Source organism: Myotis lucifugus, unplaced genomic scaffold (genome assembly GCF_000147115.1).
Source record: "Myotis lucifugus unplaced genomic scaffold, Myoluc2.0 scaffold_38, whole genome shotgun sequence".
Taxonomy (NCBI): Eukaryota; Metazoa; Chordata; class Mammalia; order Chiroptera; family Vespertilionidae; genus Myotis; species Myotis lucifugus.
In genome coordinates this window covers 2,861,117-2,882,167 of record NW_005871086.1, presented here as the reverse complement: position 1 = coordinate 2,882,167, position 21,051 = coordinate 2,861,117, and the positions used below count along the sequence as shown (strand labels likewise).

The following is a 21,051-nucleotide window of genomic DNA, read 5'->3' as shown; positions in this document are numbered from 1 at the left end:
ATTTACTTCGAGCCATACCTAGGACGCATTGAGATTATGGGTGGTGCCAAAGAAAATTGAGCGTGTTTATTTTGAGATCAGTGAATCCAGTCGAACTCAATGGGAAAAGCCCCAAGTGAAGGAATCTAAGCGACAGTTCATCTTCGATGTTGTCAATGAAGGTGGGGAACAGGAAAAGATGGAACTGTTTGTGAACTTCTGTGAGGATACCATCTTTGAAATGCAGTTAGCATCTCAGATCTCTGAATCTGACTCAACTGACAGACCAGAAGAGGAGGAGGAGGAAGATGAAGACTCTTCTTACACATTAGAGATTGAGGGGGAAGAAGAGGATGACAAATCCTTTGAGTCTGTCTCTGCATTTGCCATGGCCTGTGCCTCAGTGAAGAGAAATGTTGCCAACGTTCTAAAGAGGGTAACTCTGAAGAACCTCAGGAAGCAATACAGGAAGGTGAAAAAGATGACTGTGAAGGAGCTGGTAAAGGTGTTCTTCTCGTTCTTCTGGATGTTGTTCGTGGGGCTGTTCCAGTTGTTCTTCACCATCTTGGGGGGAATCTTTCAGATCCTCTGGAACACAGTGTTTGGAGGGGGCCTGGTAGAAGGGGCAAAGAACATCAGGGTGACCAAGATCCTGGGGGACATGCCTGATCCAACCCAATTTGGTATCCATGATGATGTTTTGGAGGCTGAGAGGGCAGAAGTGACCGAGACGGGTATCACCACGGAACTAGTGCACTTTTTAAAGGGTGAGAAAGGAGATGCGGATATTATGTCAGATCTTTTTGGATTCCACTCCAAGAAAGAAGGTGGCTCAAAGCATGGGCCAGAAGTGGGTTTGGGTGACCTCTCTGAGATTATTGGCAAGGATGAACCCCCTACACTAGAGAGTACTGTACGGAAGAAAAGGAAAGTACAGGTAAGCATAATTTGTTTCCATCATCTTCCTTTACGCCCAGAAAAACACTTGCTACTACATTTTGCAACTAGTACTGACACCAATTCCCTGAGAGCCAACAATATATTAGACACCAGCTCTCCTATGATTATCCTGACCTCATCATTCTAGCTCTACCATGTCTTGGGGGTGCAAGTCGTAAATGGATGCCTCGGTGTCTAATTGCTGGGTGGTCTTCAGTTTACATTGTAGAGTTCAAACATGGTGATCTGTGATGCTCACCTTACTTCCACACTTTTATTAGAAGGTTAGTTCTCATGGTAGACAGGTTCATTCAGTAAACTGAAAGCATAGAAAATCAGGTATAATATAACAGGAGGTTTTTCTAGTGAGACAATAATTCTGCAGTGTCCCAAAAGGTCCAGATGATATCATATATTTTAGCACAGTGTCCCATTGAGTCTTATCGGCTGGGACATTTCATTATTGTGATGCAGCCACTATTAAATTTGGACTTTGAGTCAGTCGACTAGATTAAGAGAATAAGATAACAGTAATTCAGAGCCCCTTGGTCATGGATATTGGTCCTTGGTCAACCCTTGGTCATGGGTATTTCCCTCTGTTGCAGCATCCAACTCACAGCATCATTCTAGCACTAAAGAGGGTATGGAGAGAAGTGTAAAGAGATCAGAGCCCAAAGACAACTTTTATTCATTCATTACATTAATATTTATTAACTAGCTAATATGTGCTTGTCACTGTTTTTGGCTCTGAGGATACAGTGGTAAGTGAAAAATGCATTGTCCCTATAATTCAGTGAAAAAGAGAGATATTGAATAAATCTGTATAGGCATGAAGAACATTAGGAAGGACGAATGCCAGGTGCTAAGTATATGTATAGGAGAGAACTCTCACCTGACTTTGCGAATCAGGGAAGAAAGCATCAGAATCATAGGCATTTTTATAATATCAATTTCTTTACTCCATTTGGCTCCCCGATGTAGCCCCAGGGCATAAACATAATTGGATTCATTCAAGGCCTGCTACATGCCAAGCTGTGTTCTGAGGCTATGAAAACTCAGTTAATAAGAAAGACATTTTTGCTTTAATAGAGCTTAACTTCTAATGGAAGAAGACAACAAATAAATAAGGTAATTATTATTTGTGACACATGCTAAAATAAATGAACAAGGACATGTGTTACAGAGTGAATGTGGGCCCTACTTTAAATAGGACTGTCAAGGAGGCTTCTGACAAGGTGTCCTATGAACCATGTCTTGAAGGATATCAGGCACATACACAGCAGTCACACTCCAGGTAGAGGATATGCTTCGTGCAAAGGTCCTGGTGCAGGGAAGGGTTTGGAATGTCCCAGGAAAGGAAATGAGGTCTGGGTGTAGGAAGTAAGGAATCAAGAGGTGCAAGGTGAGGATGGAATGAAAGGCCATGATCCTGTAGCCATGTAGGCCTCGGTAAGGAGCTTGAATTTTCTTCGAAGTGCAGTGGTCGTCAGGCAGAGGACTCAGGGGAGAGGGTGCTAAGAGGATTAAAGACGAGGCACGTATCCTGTCTGAAGCAGGTTCTGATTTGGACCATCTCTCCCTGACCCCATGGGGTCATGGGACCACTGCTGCGGGCTCTGACAGTATCCGAGCGCAAGTTTTCTCTTTGAGTTGACTAATAATAAGAGGGCAGTGGAGTTTTCAGATTTGAAGTCTTTGTCTTGGCATCTCTCCAGAGCACCTGGATATGTAGCAGGACACTCACCTTCCATGACCCTGAGAGAAGCAGAAGCAGGAGAAGAGAAAGCCATTGGGACTTCTGACCAAGGAGATGAAAGTGGCCAGCGATATGGCTCTTCACCATGAACACACTGATTGGGGAGAACTTGACTGACTGTTTTTTTTGTCTAGGCAGCAGAGATGAAAGCAGCACATGACTCAGAAGGAAAAGTGGAACCCGAGAAGGCAGAGTAAGTTCTTGGTAGCTTCGAGGACTCAAACTCCTGTTAGACAGTTCTTGATAGCATCTACTATTCTATTGCTGTGGTAAATAGCTATAGTAATGCTATCCTATATAGTAAAAGCCTAATATGCAAATTGTCCCCTTGGGTGGTCGTTTTACCAGGGAAACCGGGAGTTCGACTGCTCACTATGATGTGCGCTGACCACCAGGGGGTGGCACAGAACATGGCAGGTGTCGGCAATGCGCTGTGACCTCTTGCCAGCTACCTGGGGGCAGAGGTGACAGGGACAGAGGTGTGGTGAGAATGTGGGGTGTCTGCTGAGCTCGTTCTTACTCTCCCTGCTACCTTTCCCTGGGGATGCCAGGGCTCGCACATCGGAGAAGCCCCCACACTCAGGTGCCAGGCTCCCACAATGAGCCTGCCCACAACTGTGTGGCATCTTCCAGGAGAGCTGGGCCACAGCCGCTGGGACCACAGGGGCTGGTCAGGTTCCCCATGGGTTCATGCAGGAGCCGGTCTGCGAGGCTGGCCGGGAGAGAGCGCACTGCCCACCCAGCTTCCATGTGGCACCACTGGGCGGCCCAGAGGCCCACGCTGCACCCTGGCCCGCAGCATCCAGCCATGCTCACAGCATCTCCATGTGGGGACTTGGGCACCATGACTCAGGTGGATAGGGGGCATGCGGGGGCCCAGGTGCTACCCAGGGCCCAGAGGTCAGCTGGGACCTGTCTTCCATGCCAGACACTTGTGTTTTGATTGACAGCCAGACCTAGGGACTGCACCCATGCACAAATTTCATGCACGGGGCCTCTAGTAGTAATATAAGAAACTAGAGGACCGGTGCATGAATTCATGCATGGGTGGGATCCCATCAAGGCCTATCAGGGGGGCTGGCTGGCCAGGTGGGAGGGGCTGTGGGAGGTTGGCAGGCCAGGGGGGCAGCAGAGACATGGGAGGTTAGCGGGGGTGTTGGGGGGGGAGGCGCAGGAGGTTGGTGGGCCAGGGGGTGGAGGGGCCATGGGATATTGGCCAGCCGGAGGGAGAGGCTGCGAGAGATTGGCTGTAGGAGTGCACTGACCACCAGGGGGCAGCTCCTGTGTTGAGCATCTGCACATCATAGCGACTGGTCGACCTGTCGTTCTGGTTGTTCCAGTCATTTAGTTGTAGGGGTCACTTAGGCTTTTATATATATAGATAGGTATTTTTCATGCTCTGGGTACATTTTCTTTTATCCCAGCTATACAATAAACACATTTTATTAATCTTGTTAATTTTATAATCTCACTAATAGTCAGAATTTCACCATCTGGCCAAATTATCAAACACTGACATTTCATAACTTTATATAATGTTAATGATGATGATATCTAATATATTCAATACCTATTACATGCCAGGCCCTATGCTAAGGTCTTTTACACAATATCTCATTTAATCCCTACCACAAATTTGGAGAATAGGTACTATTGCTAATTCAAATGAAGTCTTAAAAAATAAATAATAAAGGACTTTTCTGAAGAAGAAGAAAAGTTGTTAAGCCAAATTTCTGAAAAAGACTACAAACTTATTGATAACTATTGTACACCTATGACCATGGCTCATCAAAGTGGACACCACTCATTAAGTGCACAGTTGATGTCCAGGCACCGTGGGTGATAAAGAGCTGAGGTTTCCACCTCCCAAGAAAGAATTACCAGACTTGAATTCAGTCTCCCTGTCTGGGCCAGGCTTCCCCCTGGCCTCTGTGCTAAGTGGGTTTCTTGCTCCTGCAGCATGGAAGATGGGGAGAAGGAGGAGACAGCCGGAGAAGAACAAGCCAAGGTCCTGTGGGCAGAGGCGACAAAAAAGAAGAAGCGGCGGCGTGGCCAGAAAGTCGAGAAGCCTGAAGCCTTCATGGCTAATTTCTTCAAAGGGCTGGAAATCTATCAGACCAAGTTACTGGTAAGCGCTCCAGCCCAGGGCCCACCTCTGGGGCAGGAGTTGGCCCAAGGAAAACCTCAGAGAAATGACCACAATTTTGTTTCACAATTTGGTTGGTTATACTTCCTCACTTTCTCATTCCTCTTCTCAATTCTCTGCCTGCTCCTCTTGTGTTGGAGGAAATGCAATGGAGGTCAACCTGGCAAAAGCCAAGTGCTCCAGCTCCCCTGCCCAGCTGTGGGTACCCTCCCTGCCCTGTGCTGTCTCGGACAGTATGGGAATTCCTCTTCCTAGCGGTGTCATGTGGGGACTTAGCTGCTCCTCAGCCAAAGTTCACGAGTAGTTGGACCATTAGGGATGCAGAAAGAATCTACCTATGTTAGGTGGGTTCTCACAACAGACCCCAAAAGCTGTTCTTCCACATGCAATCAGCCCTCAGCCTAGCTTCTGCAGTTCTCGGATGATTTGCCTCCTGAGGTACAGCTGCTGATGCCAGGGCAACCGCTTCCCTGGCTCCTGCGGTGAGAGCCCTCCACAGGGAGATTGAGCGCTTTCCCCATGCAGCTGCACCCTAGTCCTCAGATGCTGATCTTCCCAAGAAGATGGCAGTGAGGACGGGAATGGTGCCCCTGAGAAGGGAGAGGTAGGGGCTCTGGGACTGTGACTTACAAAAGGCCAGGCACCTGAGGTCAGTCTGGTTGCATGCAGGCTAGGAACTGCAGAGAGGTCTTTTGTGAACTTAGATCACCCATAATGTCCCAAAAGACTAATTTCTGTGTGACGTGCTCAGTATATGCACACACACACACACACACACACACACACACACACACACGCATGCCTTTATAGCAGCATTTGAGTCTGCTGGTGGCATGCCTGGCATTTGGCACCCTGAAGGACAAGCTGGGCCAGGGTTCCTTTGAGCATCACTCTAAGCAATTTTTTGAAATCATCATTTTTGGTTCCTCTCTCAAATAAGTCCCAAGAAGGCCAGAATTGTCCTAGAATACTGGTTACCAAAGAGTAGAACTATTCACGTGTAAACTTCTAACCAGAGCAAACTTCTGTGTGAAAGAAGGAAGTTCCCTTTTCCTTGCAAAGCTCCTCGCCTCTGCCTGTCCTTTCCTTTTCAGCATTACCTGGCCAGGAATTTCTACAACCTGAGGTTCCTCGCTCTGTTTGTAGCCTTCGCTATCAACTTCATCCTGCTCTTTTACAAGGTGATACTTCATTCAAAGGTCATTTACTAAATGTACTTTACTTCTTTAAAAAATAATAGAAATTAGAGCTAAGATTCTAATATCTAAAGACATTTCTAAGACACTGGCTTCTAAAAAGGGTGTCATCTTCAGCAAGGGGAAGAATGGAGAGACTGCCTGCAAGGACACTATTCCAGTAGTTCACAGTTGTTCTATTCATTACCTAATAAATTCTTCAAATATTTGTTGGGAATCTACTTTGTCCTTGAGCCTTTATTAGGAACTAGAAGGCATTTCAAAATGCAGTTCTTTCCTTGAGGAATAAGGTAACAAAGAGAGCCATTATAGTTGGTCCCCATGTTAGAACCTTTATGAAGGGAGAATTAACAGTTGTTTTCTGAATGAGGAGAAGGAGGGACTAATCAAGAGAAATGAAGATGTGGAGCATTGATAAGTGGGTCTTGTACACTGCAGGCACATAATAAATGTTCATGGAATGAATTCATGAATGATAGGCCTTTACTAATTTTTAGTAAAAATTCCCTAATTTTTAAATATTTTTGCTTTTTCTCAAAAGATACATTTTGTCTATTTAAAGTGTTGTTTGCGATTATTAGAGCTACTAGGGATTCCTAGGAATAAGTTGCCCCAAAATCTCACACTCAGCAAGTAATGCTGAGTCACCACTATTTGCACAGCCACATAAAGTCCGTGGGGAGACCCAAAGGCAGATGCTCTTCCTGGTGTTTGTAAGAGTGTGTGTCTTGGCCAGGTCACTGAAGAGCCTTTAGAAGAGGAGGCAGAGGATGTGGTGAACCTGTGGCATTCCTTCAGTGACGACGACGAGGAGGAAGCGATGGTGTTCTTTGTCCTTCAGGAGAGCACTGGGTACATGGCCCCAACGTTGCGGGCGCTGGCCGTTATCCACACCATCATCTCTTTAGTCTGCGTGGTGGGCTATTGCTGCCTCAAGGTGAGTTGCTGTCCACTCTGAATCTAATCTGACTCCTCGGAGAGGAGGCATCATTTCTGAGCCCAGCCAGCCCTTTGTTCTCTAAGACTTTGCTACGAGACTATGGTTTGTGAAGCAGCATCCTGGGTATCACCTAGGACAGTGATGGCAAACCTTTTGAGCTCGGCGTGTCAGCATTTTGAAAAACCCTAACTTAACTCTGGTGCCGTGTCACATATAGAAACTTTTTGGTATTTGCAACCATAGTAAAACAAAGACTTATATTTTTGATATTTACTTTATATATTTAAATGCCATTTAACAAAGAAAAATCAACCCAAAAAATGAGTTCGCGTGTCACCTCTGACACGCATGTCATAGGTTCGCCATGACTGACCTAGGAGCTGGTGACCCATACAATTGTGGGCCCCGCCCCAGGCCTTTTAAATTGGAATCTGTACTGTAACATGATCCCCAGGAGATCTGCAGCCACACTGTTTGAGAAGCCTTGCTCTCTGAGTCCCATTTCAGGCTCCACTTGTAGAATTTCATAAAATTAGAAGCATCAGTCTAAATCACACATGGACCTTGTCATGTGAGATTCTTCTGATCTTTGCATTTATATTGGAGTTTTTACAAAAATGCTTTTCGCCTTTCAAAAATTATTAGGTTTTAACTCTTCGAGACATTAGAAGAAAACTTAATGAGTTACAGTTTCAGTTACTGTTTATTGCTGATAACAAATCACCCCTAAACTTGGTGGCTGAAAATGATGTTTGATCGCTCTGATTCTGTGAACTGGCTGGGCCATCTGAGCAGCTCCTCTGCTCCATGTGCAGGCGGCTGCATCAGCAAGCGTGTGGGAGTTCAGCTGGGCCAGATTGTCCACGGTGGCACTGGCTCACGCCTGCACAGCGGAGAGGTAGCGGCTGGCAGGCTGGCGTAGCTGGGCCTCTCCATGCAGACTCAGGGCACTGCCCTGTCCACGTGCCTCTCCACATTCTCTCCCTAGCCGGGTAGCTGGACTTATTGTATTTGGTGCCTTGGAGTTTCCAAAAAAACACAGAAGTGAAAGCTGCTAGCCCTTCTTAAGCCCAGGCCCAGCCCCAGAACTGCCAGTGTCATTTCTATTGCATTCTTCTGGGTAAAGCAAGTCACAGGGCCGGCCCAGCTTCACTGTGGCTCAGGGGTGAGGAGAGCTGCACAGGGCATTAATACTAGGAGAGCAGGTTTGCTAGGGCCACGGTTATGTCTTCAGACACTACCACAGTTATGTGAGTCTTCAGTCATTCTGTGTTTGGTGTTCTAAGTCCAGTTCTTTTTCTACTATCCCACATATTTTTCTCTTTGCATTTTTTTTTTTACTTCTCTTTAGTAGGACATCTCCTTGGCTCTTTACCAAGCCATTTCCTTCCAGGGAAAAACCCAGGAAATATATGTCTATCTTTGTGGCCCTCACCTCCCAGTGAACTATGGTATCATGTAGGAAGTTCAGTTACCCTGCTGAAGAGAGCGTGTGCCCTAAACCAGCAGTCGCCAACTGGTGGTCTGCAGACCACTGGTAGCCTGTGAGGTCCGAAAGGTTGGCGACCGCTGCCCTAAACCACACAGAGGACCCCACTGTAACAATAAAAGCACAGATTTGGTAGCCGGGCTACCTGGGTTGGACTCACAGCTCAGCCATTTAACCTGCCATCTCTCTGTTTCCTCCTCTGTAAAAGTGAGTATCATAATACCACCGATCCCTGAACATGCTGGAGGATTAAATGAACTGCTATGTGTAAAAGCACTCAGAACATCAGAGAGCAACTAAGAGTGCCAGCTGCTGCTCCTTAGGTCACCGTCCCAGAGCTCACCTGTCGTGTAGGGTGCAGCTACACTGCTGGCCTAGAGAAACACTCTCCAGGGAATAAAATGTGCAAACCCTACTTACAAAGCCATACAAACTCCTAGAAGACTGAAGGGGAATGCTTTGAATCCCAGCGATCAGAACAGCTCTAAAACTTGATATTATTATTGTTATTCAGAGTCAGTTCAAAATACAGCAGAAGTTAGTCAGCGTAGCTTTATCTTTGTTCCCCCTCCCACATCATCCATTAGCTGACAGCAGTCATTGATTCCTCCCAGTGTGCGATGCCTATTATTAGCCTTTGCCATCTTCCTAGCATTAGTCTTTTCTTTCCTCTGTGTCATTTCATTGTTTTAAAGAAGAAAGAGCAAGAGGTAACGCTTTACAAATCATGATCTAAATTTTGTCTTTTTGTCTTGGAAATAAAGTGGCAGTGTGAGGCATGTGGATGCCATTAGCTTTAAGGAAGAGTTATTGGAAGAAACTGTTTGGAGACCAAGGTCTCAAGGATGTTGCTAAGTAACCAGTGGCTTCCCAGCGAATGAGAAAGCCTGGTTCTGAGTTAAGCTTTTCCAGCTAGAGGTGCTCAGGCTCTTCTGACTTCCCCTGGGATTTCAGCAGTAGCCTCTGACCTCACTAACTCTGTCCCATATTTGAAGGGTGTGTGTGTCGGTGATGGTTGGGGTGATGGGTTATTTTCCCACCCTTCTGTGTGGTAGGTCTCTATAGCCACCCACTTGGCACCTAAAATCAGACTTAGAACAATAAGACAACAGGGCGTGATTGTTGAGAACAAATAAGAGCGCTCCTACCTGGCAGGCACTCTCCTGGCAAAGCCTCTGAGGAAGAAAACCTCAATCCAGAAAGACTATGTACAGGGCCCAGTGAGCCCTCTCATTCTGTCCATCAAACCATGTTTCATTCACCAAATTTCAAAGCCATGAGATGAATATGACCCTAGCCACTGAGGGGGCGGGGGGGACATTTCATGGTATTCCCGTGGCTGACTAATCAACTCTAGAATAGTCTATCATCCCTTTTCAGTTCAACTCCAGCCTGGAGTCTGAGGAGACCTAACTCATTCCGCCCCAGGGACCCATCTGCATACGGCCTTCTCACTAGGATGACTCAAGGAGTCCAGTTTGCATTAATATCGGCTGTTTAACCCAAACCTTAAAGGGTGGCCCAAGTGAGATCAGCTTTTGGAAAGGACGGTGTACTAGCCCAAGGAGTGATAAGAGGTTTGGTTCTGGACACATAATTAGGCACCCTAAGAATCCCACAAAAAGGAGATTGTTGCCCTGAAGGTGGAAGGACAGTTTATTGAAATGTGTAGGAGAGAGTGCTTTAATTAGGAAGCCTTCTCTGAGGAACAGTGTCCTCCCCTCCTAGGTCCCTTTGGTGGTATTCAAAAGAGAAAAGGAAATCGCCAGGAAGCTGGAGTTTGATGGCCTGTATATCACCGAACAGCCATCTGAAGATGACATCAAGGGGCAATGGGACCGCTTGGTAATCAACACACCGTAAGTTATCCCCTCCCTCTCTCCGCCCCCCCGCCCCCGCCACACCCCCCTTCCCCGCAAGGCTTCTAAGCCTGATTTCCCTCTTCAGTAATAGAGGGATGAGAATACCACCTTCTACAGTCTGGGGATATTAATGCTTGGCCCAGTGCCTGGCACATGGTGGCATCAAGCTATTAGTCATTCCCTTTCCCTAACTATTCAAAAAATGGTCATCATTAGTGAAGGTAATGATCTAATGTTAGTGTATTCATTGTGAAAGTGAGAGCTGCAAGATAAACTAATGTCCTGAAAGAAAGTAAAGAAGTAGAGCTGGATAGGTGAACAAAGGCGACATAGCTGTGACAATTAAAACAGGCACATCTTGCCCTGACTGGTTTGGCTCAGTGGATAGAGCGTTGGCCTGTGGACTGGAGGGTCCCAGGTTCAATTCCAGTCAAGGGCATGTACCTTGGTTGTGGGCACATCCCCAGTGGGGGGAGTGCAGGAGGCAGCTGATCGATGTTTCTTTCTCATCGATGTTTCTAGCTCTCTATCCCTCTCCCTTACTCTCTGTAAAAAATCAATAAAATAAACAAAAATTAAAATTAAAATAAAAAAAAAAACAGGCACATCTAGAAACAACAGCTCTGACCCCTAGAAGAAGGAAATTGCTTCTTCCCCAAAGATGGTCAGCAGACTGAGAGAGGCAGCTCTACAAAGGTGTGACTGAGCTTTGTAGATAGTTTCTAGAAAGGGAAGACTTTTCTCACAGGAGAAAAGTGAGTGCCTATGCCTCAATCACAAAGCCTATGCCTGCCAATCTCTTCAAATAAGGAAGAGAGTCAAGCTCCATTTCGGATCCTTGAACATTACGGCAAGAAATATTGGGCACTATAAAATAATTTAATTCTTTGGTAAGCTTTCTGCAATTATCAGTAATGTTTGTGTCTGTAGCACAAGATGAGATGGCCCCAAAATACCAGTAAAAAGGCAGTTCAGTTTCAAGAAATTTTTCCTAAGGGGATAGTGAGGCAAGAACACTAAAATGTCCCAACAAGGATAGCTGCTAAAACTTATTTGAAGTGGCATAAGTGTCCACAAGGAGGAAAAAGCATAAGTAGATATTTTAAAAAATTTTTTGATAAACGAATCTACTTTTTTCACAATAACGGCATTGCAGTATGTGTATTACTTTGTAACCTGTTGTTTTCAGTTAACTATATGTCATGAAGAGCTCTCATTTTTAATATTTATATCTTGTTAAACACACATATAGAAGATATAAAATGTATATGCATATTTTAAAGTATAATAATAAATTGAACGACCAAGGTTAAAAAAATGGAACATCGCCGAAAGCTCTGTGGTCCCAGATGTTATGATCCTTCTCTATCCTATCTCCTCAACCCCCAGCTAACTACTCTCCTGACTTTACTGATAATCATTTCTTGCTTTATAGTTTTAGCATTTAGGTGTGTATCCTTAGATATTGGTACATTGTAACTATTTTTGAACTGTATATAAATGAAATTCTACCATATGTTAGTCATTTGAATCGTTTCTTCAGTGCCATGTTTGAGAACTCACTTTTTTTTTAATCTTTATTGTTCAAAGTATTACATATGTCCCCCTTTTTCCCACATTAACTCCCTCCAGCCCATCCCCGCCCCCCGGCCTCCTACCCCCGGCTTTCACCAGCTAATTGTCTGTGTCCATGGGTTATGCATACAAGGTCTTTGGTTGATTACTTCCCACCCACCCACCTTCTCCCACCTTCCCTCTGAGATTCCACACTCTATTCCATGCTTCCATGTCTCTGGATCTTCTCTGTTCATCTGTTTATTTTGTTCATTAGATTCCACATATGAGTGAGATCATGTGATACTTGTCTTTCTCTGACTGACTTATTTCACTTAGCATGATATTCTCCAGGTCCCTCCATGCTGTCTCAAAGGATAAGAGATCCTTCTTTTTTATTGCTGCATAGTATTCCATGGAATAAATGTACCACAGCTTTTCTATCCACTCATCTACTGATGGGCACTTGGGCTGTTTCCAGATCTTAGCTATTGTAAATTTTGCTGCTATGAACATAGGGGTGCATACATTCTTTCTGATTGGTGTTTCTGGTTTCTTAGGATGTATTCCTAGAAGTGGGATCACTGGGTCAAATAGCAGGAGAACTCACCTATGCTGATGTGTGTACCCATAGTTTTGTCATTTGCAAAACTCAAATGTTTCAAAACATCTGATAGGAGAATGTTATCAGATATTTATCCATTTTCCTGGCAGTGGGTATTTCAAGTGTTTTCATTTCTGGCTATTACAAACAGTGCTACAATGAACATTTTTATAACTCATGCCCAAGTAAAAGAGTTCCTGTAGAATAGAGACCCAGAAGACAACTTTGCTGAGTAGAATATGCAAATGTCTAAAAAAAAGAATATGCAAATGTCTGTCCCAATTTACCTGCCAACCAGCACTGTCGATGTCGGAGAGTTCCTGCTCCTCGGCCTCCTTACCCGCACTTGCCATCAGTTTAGCTAAGCCGGTGGGTGAGCAGTGGCACCTCACTGTGAATTCTAGAGGTTGAGCATCTTATATTATTTTTCTTGACCATTCCTATATTGATGTAACATTTATTTATGTACTTCCCTTCTGAAGTTTCTTTTCTCTATCCCACTCTTTAAGGAATATTACCAAGTAAAAATGTTTTCTATCTCCAAGGAGCTTACATACCTAGTCAGGGGATAAAAAATACTCAGACCAAAGGAAGATCATCTGCAAAGGGGTCTTGCCTAGAGCCTTTGGTCAGTGGCCCTGCACCACTTGTGTAGTTTTCCACTTACAACAAAATGTGGCCAAGGCTGAGCTGTAGGTTCTGGACCATTTTTATAATGGATTTAAGAGAAAGGGGATATCAGTGTGGACAGAGGAAGCGTGGCTTGATTTTCGTTTGTTTTATTTTAGATTCTAAAAATGCAATACATACAAAAAATCAAGTAGCAGAAAAATATACAAAGAAGAAAGTCAACATAATTATTTCTGTCCCCCTATTAGCCATTTACTCTATAAAGCCAGCACTTATTCTTGCTTTTAGGTGGCATTTGGATGTTTAAACAAAGAAGCTGCTTTAACTATATAAAAGAATGTTTTTAACAATCACCTGCGGGGGAGAGGTGGCATTTGCTGGGGGTTATTCTGAGAGGCCCGGGCAGAGAGGGAGGCCCCCCCTACCTCCCCACCAACTTGGGTGATTGCTAGGAGAGGAGACTGTGTTCCACATCCAACAAGAATGACTCAAAGGAGAGCAGAAGGAAGAAGGTATGGCCAAGGGCCAGCAGTTCCTTATCTGCAATCTAGCCTCACAAGGAACCTTCCCAGGAAGAAGCAGTCATTCTGTAGAGGAGCAAAATATTTTAAATGGTTTTGCTGACATACCTGAAAGTGACAGTTCTTTCCAGACTTGAACAATAGAAAATTAATTGCAGTGGAGCTAGCAGAAGCTACCAGGCAGAAGAAAGAAGTTCCCCCTGGGGGGTAGGCATGGGATGTTTTAGGGAGCCACCTCCAAAAGAGAAAGAGGTCTAAATCCCTGAGGAAAGCAGACCCCACAGGATTATATGGGAATGGAGAAGGGAATGGAAGAGCATTCCGATTAAGCCACACGCTATAGAAATTAACTAAAGATGATTCCCCGACTGGAAACTTTATGTAGTTAGGGACCTTGTCTATGCGTTGCCCCACTGATCCCCAGCACCTATCCCAGCTACTGACATAACTAGGCGCTCAATGAACGAAGGTTAAAAACAGCTGTTTCCTACAGGGTTCTGTTTCTACTCAGTACTGGGATCAATAAACATATATCTGCTTCTGTCTAATCCTGTCATCACAATCCCTGGCTCTTAACCATAATTTTAAGTGGAAAATGCAGAGTGGCTTTCCAAGTGCTTAGAAGTCGGTTCAAAGTAGTGGAACCATAAGTCAGTCCTGTGGAGACTCTGAAGTTCAATCAAGTTTTGAATCCTTCAGTGAGCAGGACAAACACCACGGGATCACAGCTCCAGACACGCAAACTACAAAGGCTCTTGATGTGCTTGGCCTTGATGTTAAGAACCCCCCTTTTTCATTTTCTTTTTTTCAGATCTTTCCCTAATAACTACTGGGACAAGTTTGTAAAGAGAAAGGTATGCCTTGTCAGTGTGGTGAGTAGGCTTTAAGTTCTCCATAGACAAACATGTTAGTTTTATGGCAGAGAAGAGTAAGTCACAGAAGGGGTGTATATGAACACATGTGGGTGTTTGGCTTCATTCCTCTCCTTATCTGCGTTTAACAGCTGAACAGTCATTGTTTTCTGCGCACTAGTTTTTTTCTCCCCTCCAAAAAGCTAGCAGCTCGAAAAGCAGTTTTCTTTTGATTGTCTTTATCATTTCTGTTTTCTCTGGAGGTTATTTTTCCTCTTTATTTTCCTGTTGCATTTCGAATCATGTCTTTATGAACCCTTTGGAAGAGCCCAGAGTACAGCAGACCTCCGCGGACACTGGGCTAGAGAAAACATGGATAGTAACATGTGGCCCAACTCACCCCGTCCTCCTTTCTGCTCTAGGTGATAAACAAGTATGGTGATCTCTACGGAGCAGAACGCATTGCTGAACTCCTGGGTTTGGACAAAAATGCCCTGGACTTTAGCCCTGTAGAAGAGACCAAAGCAGAGGCGGCCTCGCTGGTGTCATGGTACAGAGCTTAGGCGTTAAAATCCAGTCTGGCTAAAGTAGACCCTTTGATTTCTCCAGCCCTTTCAAGGTGCTAAAGGGGAATATCTCAATCAGATCTTTGTTCTCCCAGGCTCCGGTCTGGCTTAGGTGTTTCCTCTGGATTCTAACTTATTGGGAGAGCACTGCTTTAAAAACATTTAAGGACCTCTCAGCCTTTATGTCTGACTCAAAGAGAAAAACTAATTGAAATTTCAGGATGGGTGACTCTACCTTTCTCAGTCTCACAGGGAACACAACCTGATAAAGAAGCTCAAAGTCATATTTAGATTATTAAACCTGAGAGAGAAAAAACTTAATTTTCCCCTTATTAAACACTTCACTAAAGCCTGACATTTACATGTTTTTAAATTTTTTATTCCCCTTTAGGCTAAGTTCCATCGACATGAAGTACCATATCTGGAAGCTGGGAGTTGTTTTTACTGACAACGTAAGTATGGCATCTGGAGAAACAAGATTCTATGCCCCAGGTTCAGGGATGTCATTAGATTGCACAAGGAAAAAGCTAGGGAGCATGTGCAGAAAGATTGAGGGCCTGACGATGCTGGGGCACGCCTCTCTTGTGCAGTCGTGTAAGACAGATGGGGTTCCACTTGGCAATTCTTAGGCCAGTTCACAGCACCTCGGCATCTAAAAACCATCTAGCCTCACTCGGTCCCCAAAGATGAGAAAAAATGGTTCAGTGAGTGTCAGGAGGCATGGATGCCAGAGAAGCCTCTAAATTTCTTGTATCCTCACAGTCCTTTCTCTACCTGGCCTGGTACACAACCATGTCCATCCTGGGCCACTACAACAACTTCTTCTTCGCTGCTCACCTGCTGGATATCGCCATGGGCTTCAAGACACTGAGGACCATCCTATCGTCTGTAACTCATAACGGCAAACAGGTACTGGGTTTATACTAACACAGGACAGAATAGACCTAAATGTGGAAAATTAACCAAAACAAGTGGTACAACTAGTGTATAACAGAAAGGTACATGTACAGTGTATAATACCCCTTTCTAGTGATTATTTTATAAAATTGCAGCCAATCCTATATAATAAAAGGCTAATATGCAAATTGACTGGCGGAATGACCAGTCGCTAACGCTGTCGCTATGATTCGCGTTGACCACTAGGGGACAGATGCTCAACGCAGGAGCTTCCCCCTGGTGGTCAGTGCACTCCCACAGGGGGAGTGCCGCTCAGCCAGAATCCCTGAGCTGGGCTCACAGCTGGTGAGCGCAGCAGTGGCGGGAGCCTCTCCCGCCTCTGGGGCAATGCTAAGGATGTCCGACTGATGGCTTAGGCCCACGGGTTGAGCCATCACTTGGACATTCCCCGAGGGCTCCCAGACTGTGAGAGGGCACAGGCTGGCTGAAGGACCCCCAGGCCGAGTGCACAAATTTTGTGCACCGGGCCTCTAGTTAAAAATAAAATTGTAGCCATCATTTAAGAGGTATAAGACCTTAATTCAGAAACCCCTAACATTTAGGTCAAGCAGGGAAGAGGGGGAGGGAAGGAGGTGATTGACATATCATCACTTTGGAGATCCCTCCCCCTTCCTCCATGGATCTGATGTACTCACTGGAGGTTAGCAAGTGGTTATTGTAATTTAAAAACTCCCAGGTACTTCTGGTATATGTGTCCAACTAAGAACCAATGATTTAGACATGTATGTACACACATACATAAACAGCTATACATATATGTGTGTGTTTATGTATAAAAAGCTGAGAGTTAATATAGATATATTAGTATATCTAAGTACAGATATAGTATAGTAAACGTTAAAAGACATGTATCTATATCGCCATTGCCATATCCAGTCTCCAATCAATATCCAGTCTGTCTTGGACAATATTGTCAGGGTGAACCCTTGATTAAAATCCTCTAATGACTGCTTCTGCCAACAAACTCAGACCCTTTAGCATTCCATCTGCATTAAGTGCAATTCCGTGAATGAGACTTGTCCCCTCACACCTGTAAACTTTTGTAGGAGGAGAGAAGAAGGAAGTCAAACTGTGCCCAGCTGGTGCAGCCATTTTGGAAAACAGTTTGGAGGTTCCTTACAAAATTAAATCTAGAACTGCCATGTGATCCAGCAATACCACTTCTGGGTATAATGCAAAGGAAATGAAATCAGTAGTATCTTGAAGAGAAAGCTATACTCCCATGTTCACTACAGCATTATTCTGAATAACCAAGATATGGAAACAACCTAAGTGTCCATCAGTGGAAGAACATAAAAAAAATGTGGTATATACGTGCATGCAATGAGATATTATTCAGCCATGAAAAAAAGGAAATGCTGCCATTTGTAATAGCATGGATGGGCCTTGAGAACATTATGCTAAATGAAATAAGCCAGACACAGAAAGACAAGTACTGTATGATCTCATTTATATGTGGAATCTAAAAAAGTTGAGCTCATAGAACCAAAGAGTAGAATAGTGTTTACCAGGGGCTGGGGGGTCAGGGAAATGGGGAGATGTTGGTCAAAGGGTATGAACTTCCACTTATAAGAGGAATAAGTTCTTGGCATCTAATGTAAAGCAAGGTGATTATAGTTAAAAATACTGTATCATATATTTAAAATTTGCTGAGAGTAGATCTTAGTGTTCTTACCACACACACACCCAGAGAGAAATGATAACTGTATGAGGTGATGGATATATCAATTACCTTGATTTGGTCATTATTTTACAATGTATAGATATATTAAATCATCAGGTTGTACCCCTTAAAAATAGATAAAGATTCCAAGCAGAAAAAAATCAAGTTGACCTTTGTTCTAAAATGAAAAGTGCTAGATCATCAGGTATTAATTAGGGTATATTAGATCATTCAGTATTTCTTCTCGGCTTCTGGTAGTCACAACAGTCAATATGTCTTATTTGGGTTGGTGATAAAGAATTGAGAAAGCTAGAGAGGGAAATTTGCTGCCACATACAAGAAGCTAAAGTTTGGGGAGGTAATAACAGAACCTGTGATAGAGAAGTTGGCTTAGAGTTGAATGCTTACTTATAGGTTCCTGGGAGAGGCATTATGTATTTTAACATGGGCATCTTGGGAAGTTTGATCCTATAAAGGTGGTGTTTCCCCGTGTGACCTGTCGAATGCCAGTTCGGTATGTTCTTTTAGAATTACTCAGATTATTAAACTTCAGTTCTTATTGATTTGGCTTACTGGCATTAAGACTGTAACTTAAATGGAAAGTTTAAACAGTGAATTTTTTATACGGCCTTGCTGAATATACTCTGGCAAGATTTTTTGTTTTAATGTGCCCAGCTTGTACCATGTGCCAGTACTGCGACAGGCTCACAACTACTCTGGAAGTAGATGTTATGCTCACATGGCAGGTAAGAGAATTGAGGCTCAGAGAGGCCGTGTCTCTCCCAAGACCACGCAGCTGCTAAGTGGCACAACTAGCTTCTTTCTTCCTTCGTGCAAAGCTCGGGCTCTGTTTTTCTAAAACCAGCTGGTTCTGTAAGGCCTGCTATCTGAGTTAGGTAGCTTATTATTCATTGTTCAAGAAATCCCTGTAGATGTCTCTTCTGCTACTTATCTTAGAGCTCATACCCACCCATTACATGGCTCCTTCAGGACAGAGACGTTATCTTATTGATTCTAAGAGTTCTGCTCAGCACCTAGTCCCTCATACAGTCCAGGTGGGCAGGTCCTGTGTGCTCCTTGTTTGTAGAACCTCCTAACACCAGGAAATGAACATGCCCTATGACCCCTGCCAAGGTCCTGGCAGATATCTTGGTTATGAAAATGTCACTTTACTCAACCATCATAAATAATTCATATAGTAACTTCAAGGCTGTGACAATTATCCAGTCCATGGTTATTTATGAAACAGTGTAATGTAGGACCACCTGCCAGTCCAAAGAACCTTTTGTTTCTTCAGAGGCAGCTTAATGTAGAAGCTGCATCATGAAGCTTAGGTTTCTGCTCTCGCTATAACATAACAAGGTAACCCTACTGGCACCTTCACTATCCGATCTTGACATCCCTAGTTTATACAGGCCCCAGATATGTCTGCTCCAGCATAGGGGGCTTAACCAACAGACATGTCCTCTCAGTTTTGGAGGCGGGAAGTCCAGGTCAAGGTGTGGTAGGTTTGGCCTTCTCTGAGGCCTCTGGGGCTCTCACCTGGCTGCCCTCTTACTGCTCTTCCACTTGCTCGTCCCCTATGTTCGTGCAGCCATCTGCTGCCTCCATGTCCTAATCTCTTCTTCCCACAGGGACACCAGATAGTTTGGAGGAGGGCGCTCTGCCAGGCTTGTTTAAATGTAATTACCTCTTTAAAGGCCCTACCTCCACAGTCACATTCTGAGGTGTTGGTGGTAAAGGCTTCAGCGTATGTATTGGGGGAGACAATTTAGTCCATAACACCCCGTCATTACTCTTCTCTCCCAAGAGCCTGTTTCTATCTACTATCTCCTCTGTCCCCGCTCAGCCTCACCCTCCTGTTTCCTCGGCCTCGCCCAGGAACATCTCAAGGTGGAGAAGGCCCACCTCCTTTCCTTCTCTCTCCCCCGCAGCTGGTTCTGACTGTGGGCCTCCTGGCCGTGGTGGTTTACCTCTACACCGTGGTGGCTTTCAACTTCTTCCGCAAGTTCTACAACAAGAGTGAGGACGACGACGAGCCCGACATGAAGTGTGACGACATGATGACGGTGAGAGCCCACGCAGGCCACCTGGTCACCTGTCTTTGTCGGGAAGGGGCTGCGGGTGGTCTGGGGAACTGCGAGGGGTAGTTACAGAGCAGAATAGATGTCTCATTCCCAGGGGAAGTGTCCCAGAGAGACAGCAGTGATGGAGAGTTTCCTGAGCACTCACCTGAGGCTTGTGGGAGAGCAGCTCAGCTAGGAGCAGGTCATCGGTCACCTATATTTGTTTGTGGCGAAGTTCTGAATACTTGTATCTAATCCATAGAAGGCAAGCTTTTGATTCTTTGTCTCTGAGAGCAGAGCCCCATGGCTCTGGTGCCCAATTTATTTCCCCAAGCCAGTGCGGGTTCTTTTTTAAAAAATATTTTTATTGATTTTTATTGACTTCAGAGAGGAAGGGAGAGGGATAGAGAGATAGAAACATCAATGATAAGAGAGAATCATTGATCAGCTGCCTTCTGCACGCCCCCTACTGGGGACCGAGCCTGCAACCCATGCATGTGCCCTTAGATGGAATCAAACCCGGGACCCTTCAGTCCACAGGCCAATGCTCTATCCACTAAGCCAAACCGGCCAGGTAAGAGTGCTGTTACATGTAGCCTTTAAATGACAATTTTTGCTCATTTTAAAAAGTTTTGAGCTTTTTGATACAAGAGAATTCATTTAAGACAGGTATAACTTAAAAGACCTTTAAACCCCAATGAGTATGGCCTATACCAGATATGAGTTTTCCCTCATCTAATTGTAAGGGTGCTGGGCTCCAGCCTCTGGAAAGAGGCCCCTTCTATTTCTCCTGCATTCCCCTTACATCTGGGAGGGGAGGGATTTCCGTAGCACCGTAGTGTGAAAAAACCTAACAACAGTAGGATCAGGTGGGCATTCCCAGTGAGAGCCCCTTGTGGGCAAGAAGGGCACAGTTCAGGGTGAGAGAGCACAGCTGCAGTAGCAACTCTGGTGACCAGATGTCCAGGAAAGAACGTGAGGCAGGGGTGGTGACAGTGAACTGCCCCAGCCTGTGGTCATTTCTCTAGAAAATGCGTCAGACTTCTTGGCTATAAACTCCTATGCTTTCTTGGGGGGTAGGGGGGCGGGGGTACCCTCATGTGACAGCAACACTACAGTTGCCAGAGCACCAGTGTGACCCATCTCTGTGCTGCCCCTGGTTTTCATTTACTGGTTGTAAGTCTGCCTTTTCCTCTGGACCTAACCCGTCCAGGCAGAAGGAAGGGCAGGAGGCAAGATGAAGGGCGCCCTGCTCTGTGAACTGGAGCCCAGAGAGAAGGAAAGTCTATTCTCTAAGATGCTATGGAAATCCCTCCCCTCCCAGATGTAAGG

The 21,051-nt window shown here is 44.8% G+C and overlaps 1 protein-coding gene across 1 annotated transcript in view; it reads left to right on the top strand.

Moving 5' to 3' along the window:
• RYR3 (ryanodine receptor 3) overlaps positions 1-21,051 on the top strand; it is a 366,436-nt gene that overhangs the window by 339,181 nt on the left and 6,204 nt on the right. The window contains 12 exon segments of the mRNA XM_023752849.1: positions 2-48; positions 50-916; positions 2,809-2,867; positions 4,634-4,802; positions 5,915-6,001; positions 6,753-6,953; positions 10,174-10,304; positions 14,428-14,470; positions 14,890-15,017; positions 15,425-15,485; positions 15,796-15,942; positions 19,588-19,722. Of these exon segments, the coding sequence (XP_023608617.1) occupies positions 2-48; positions 50-916; positions 2,809-2,867; positions 4,634-4,802; positions 5,915-6,001; positions 6,753-6,953; positions 10,174-10,304; positions 14,428-14,470; positions 14,890-15,017; positions 15,425-15,485; positions 15,796-15,942; positions 19,588-19,722 (2,075 nt within the window).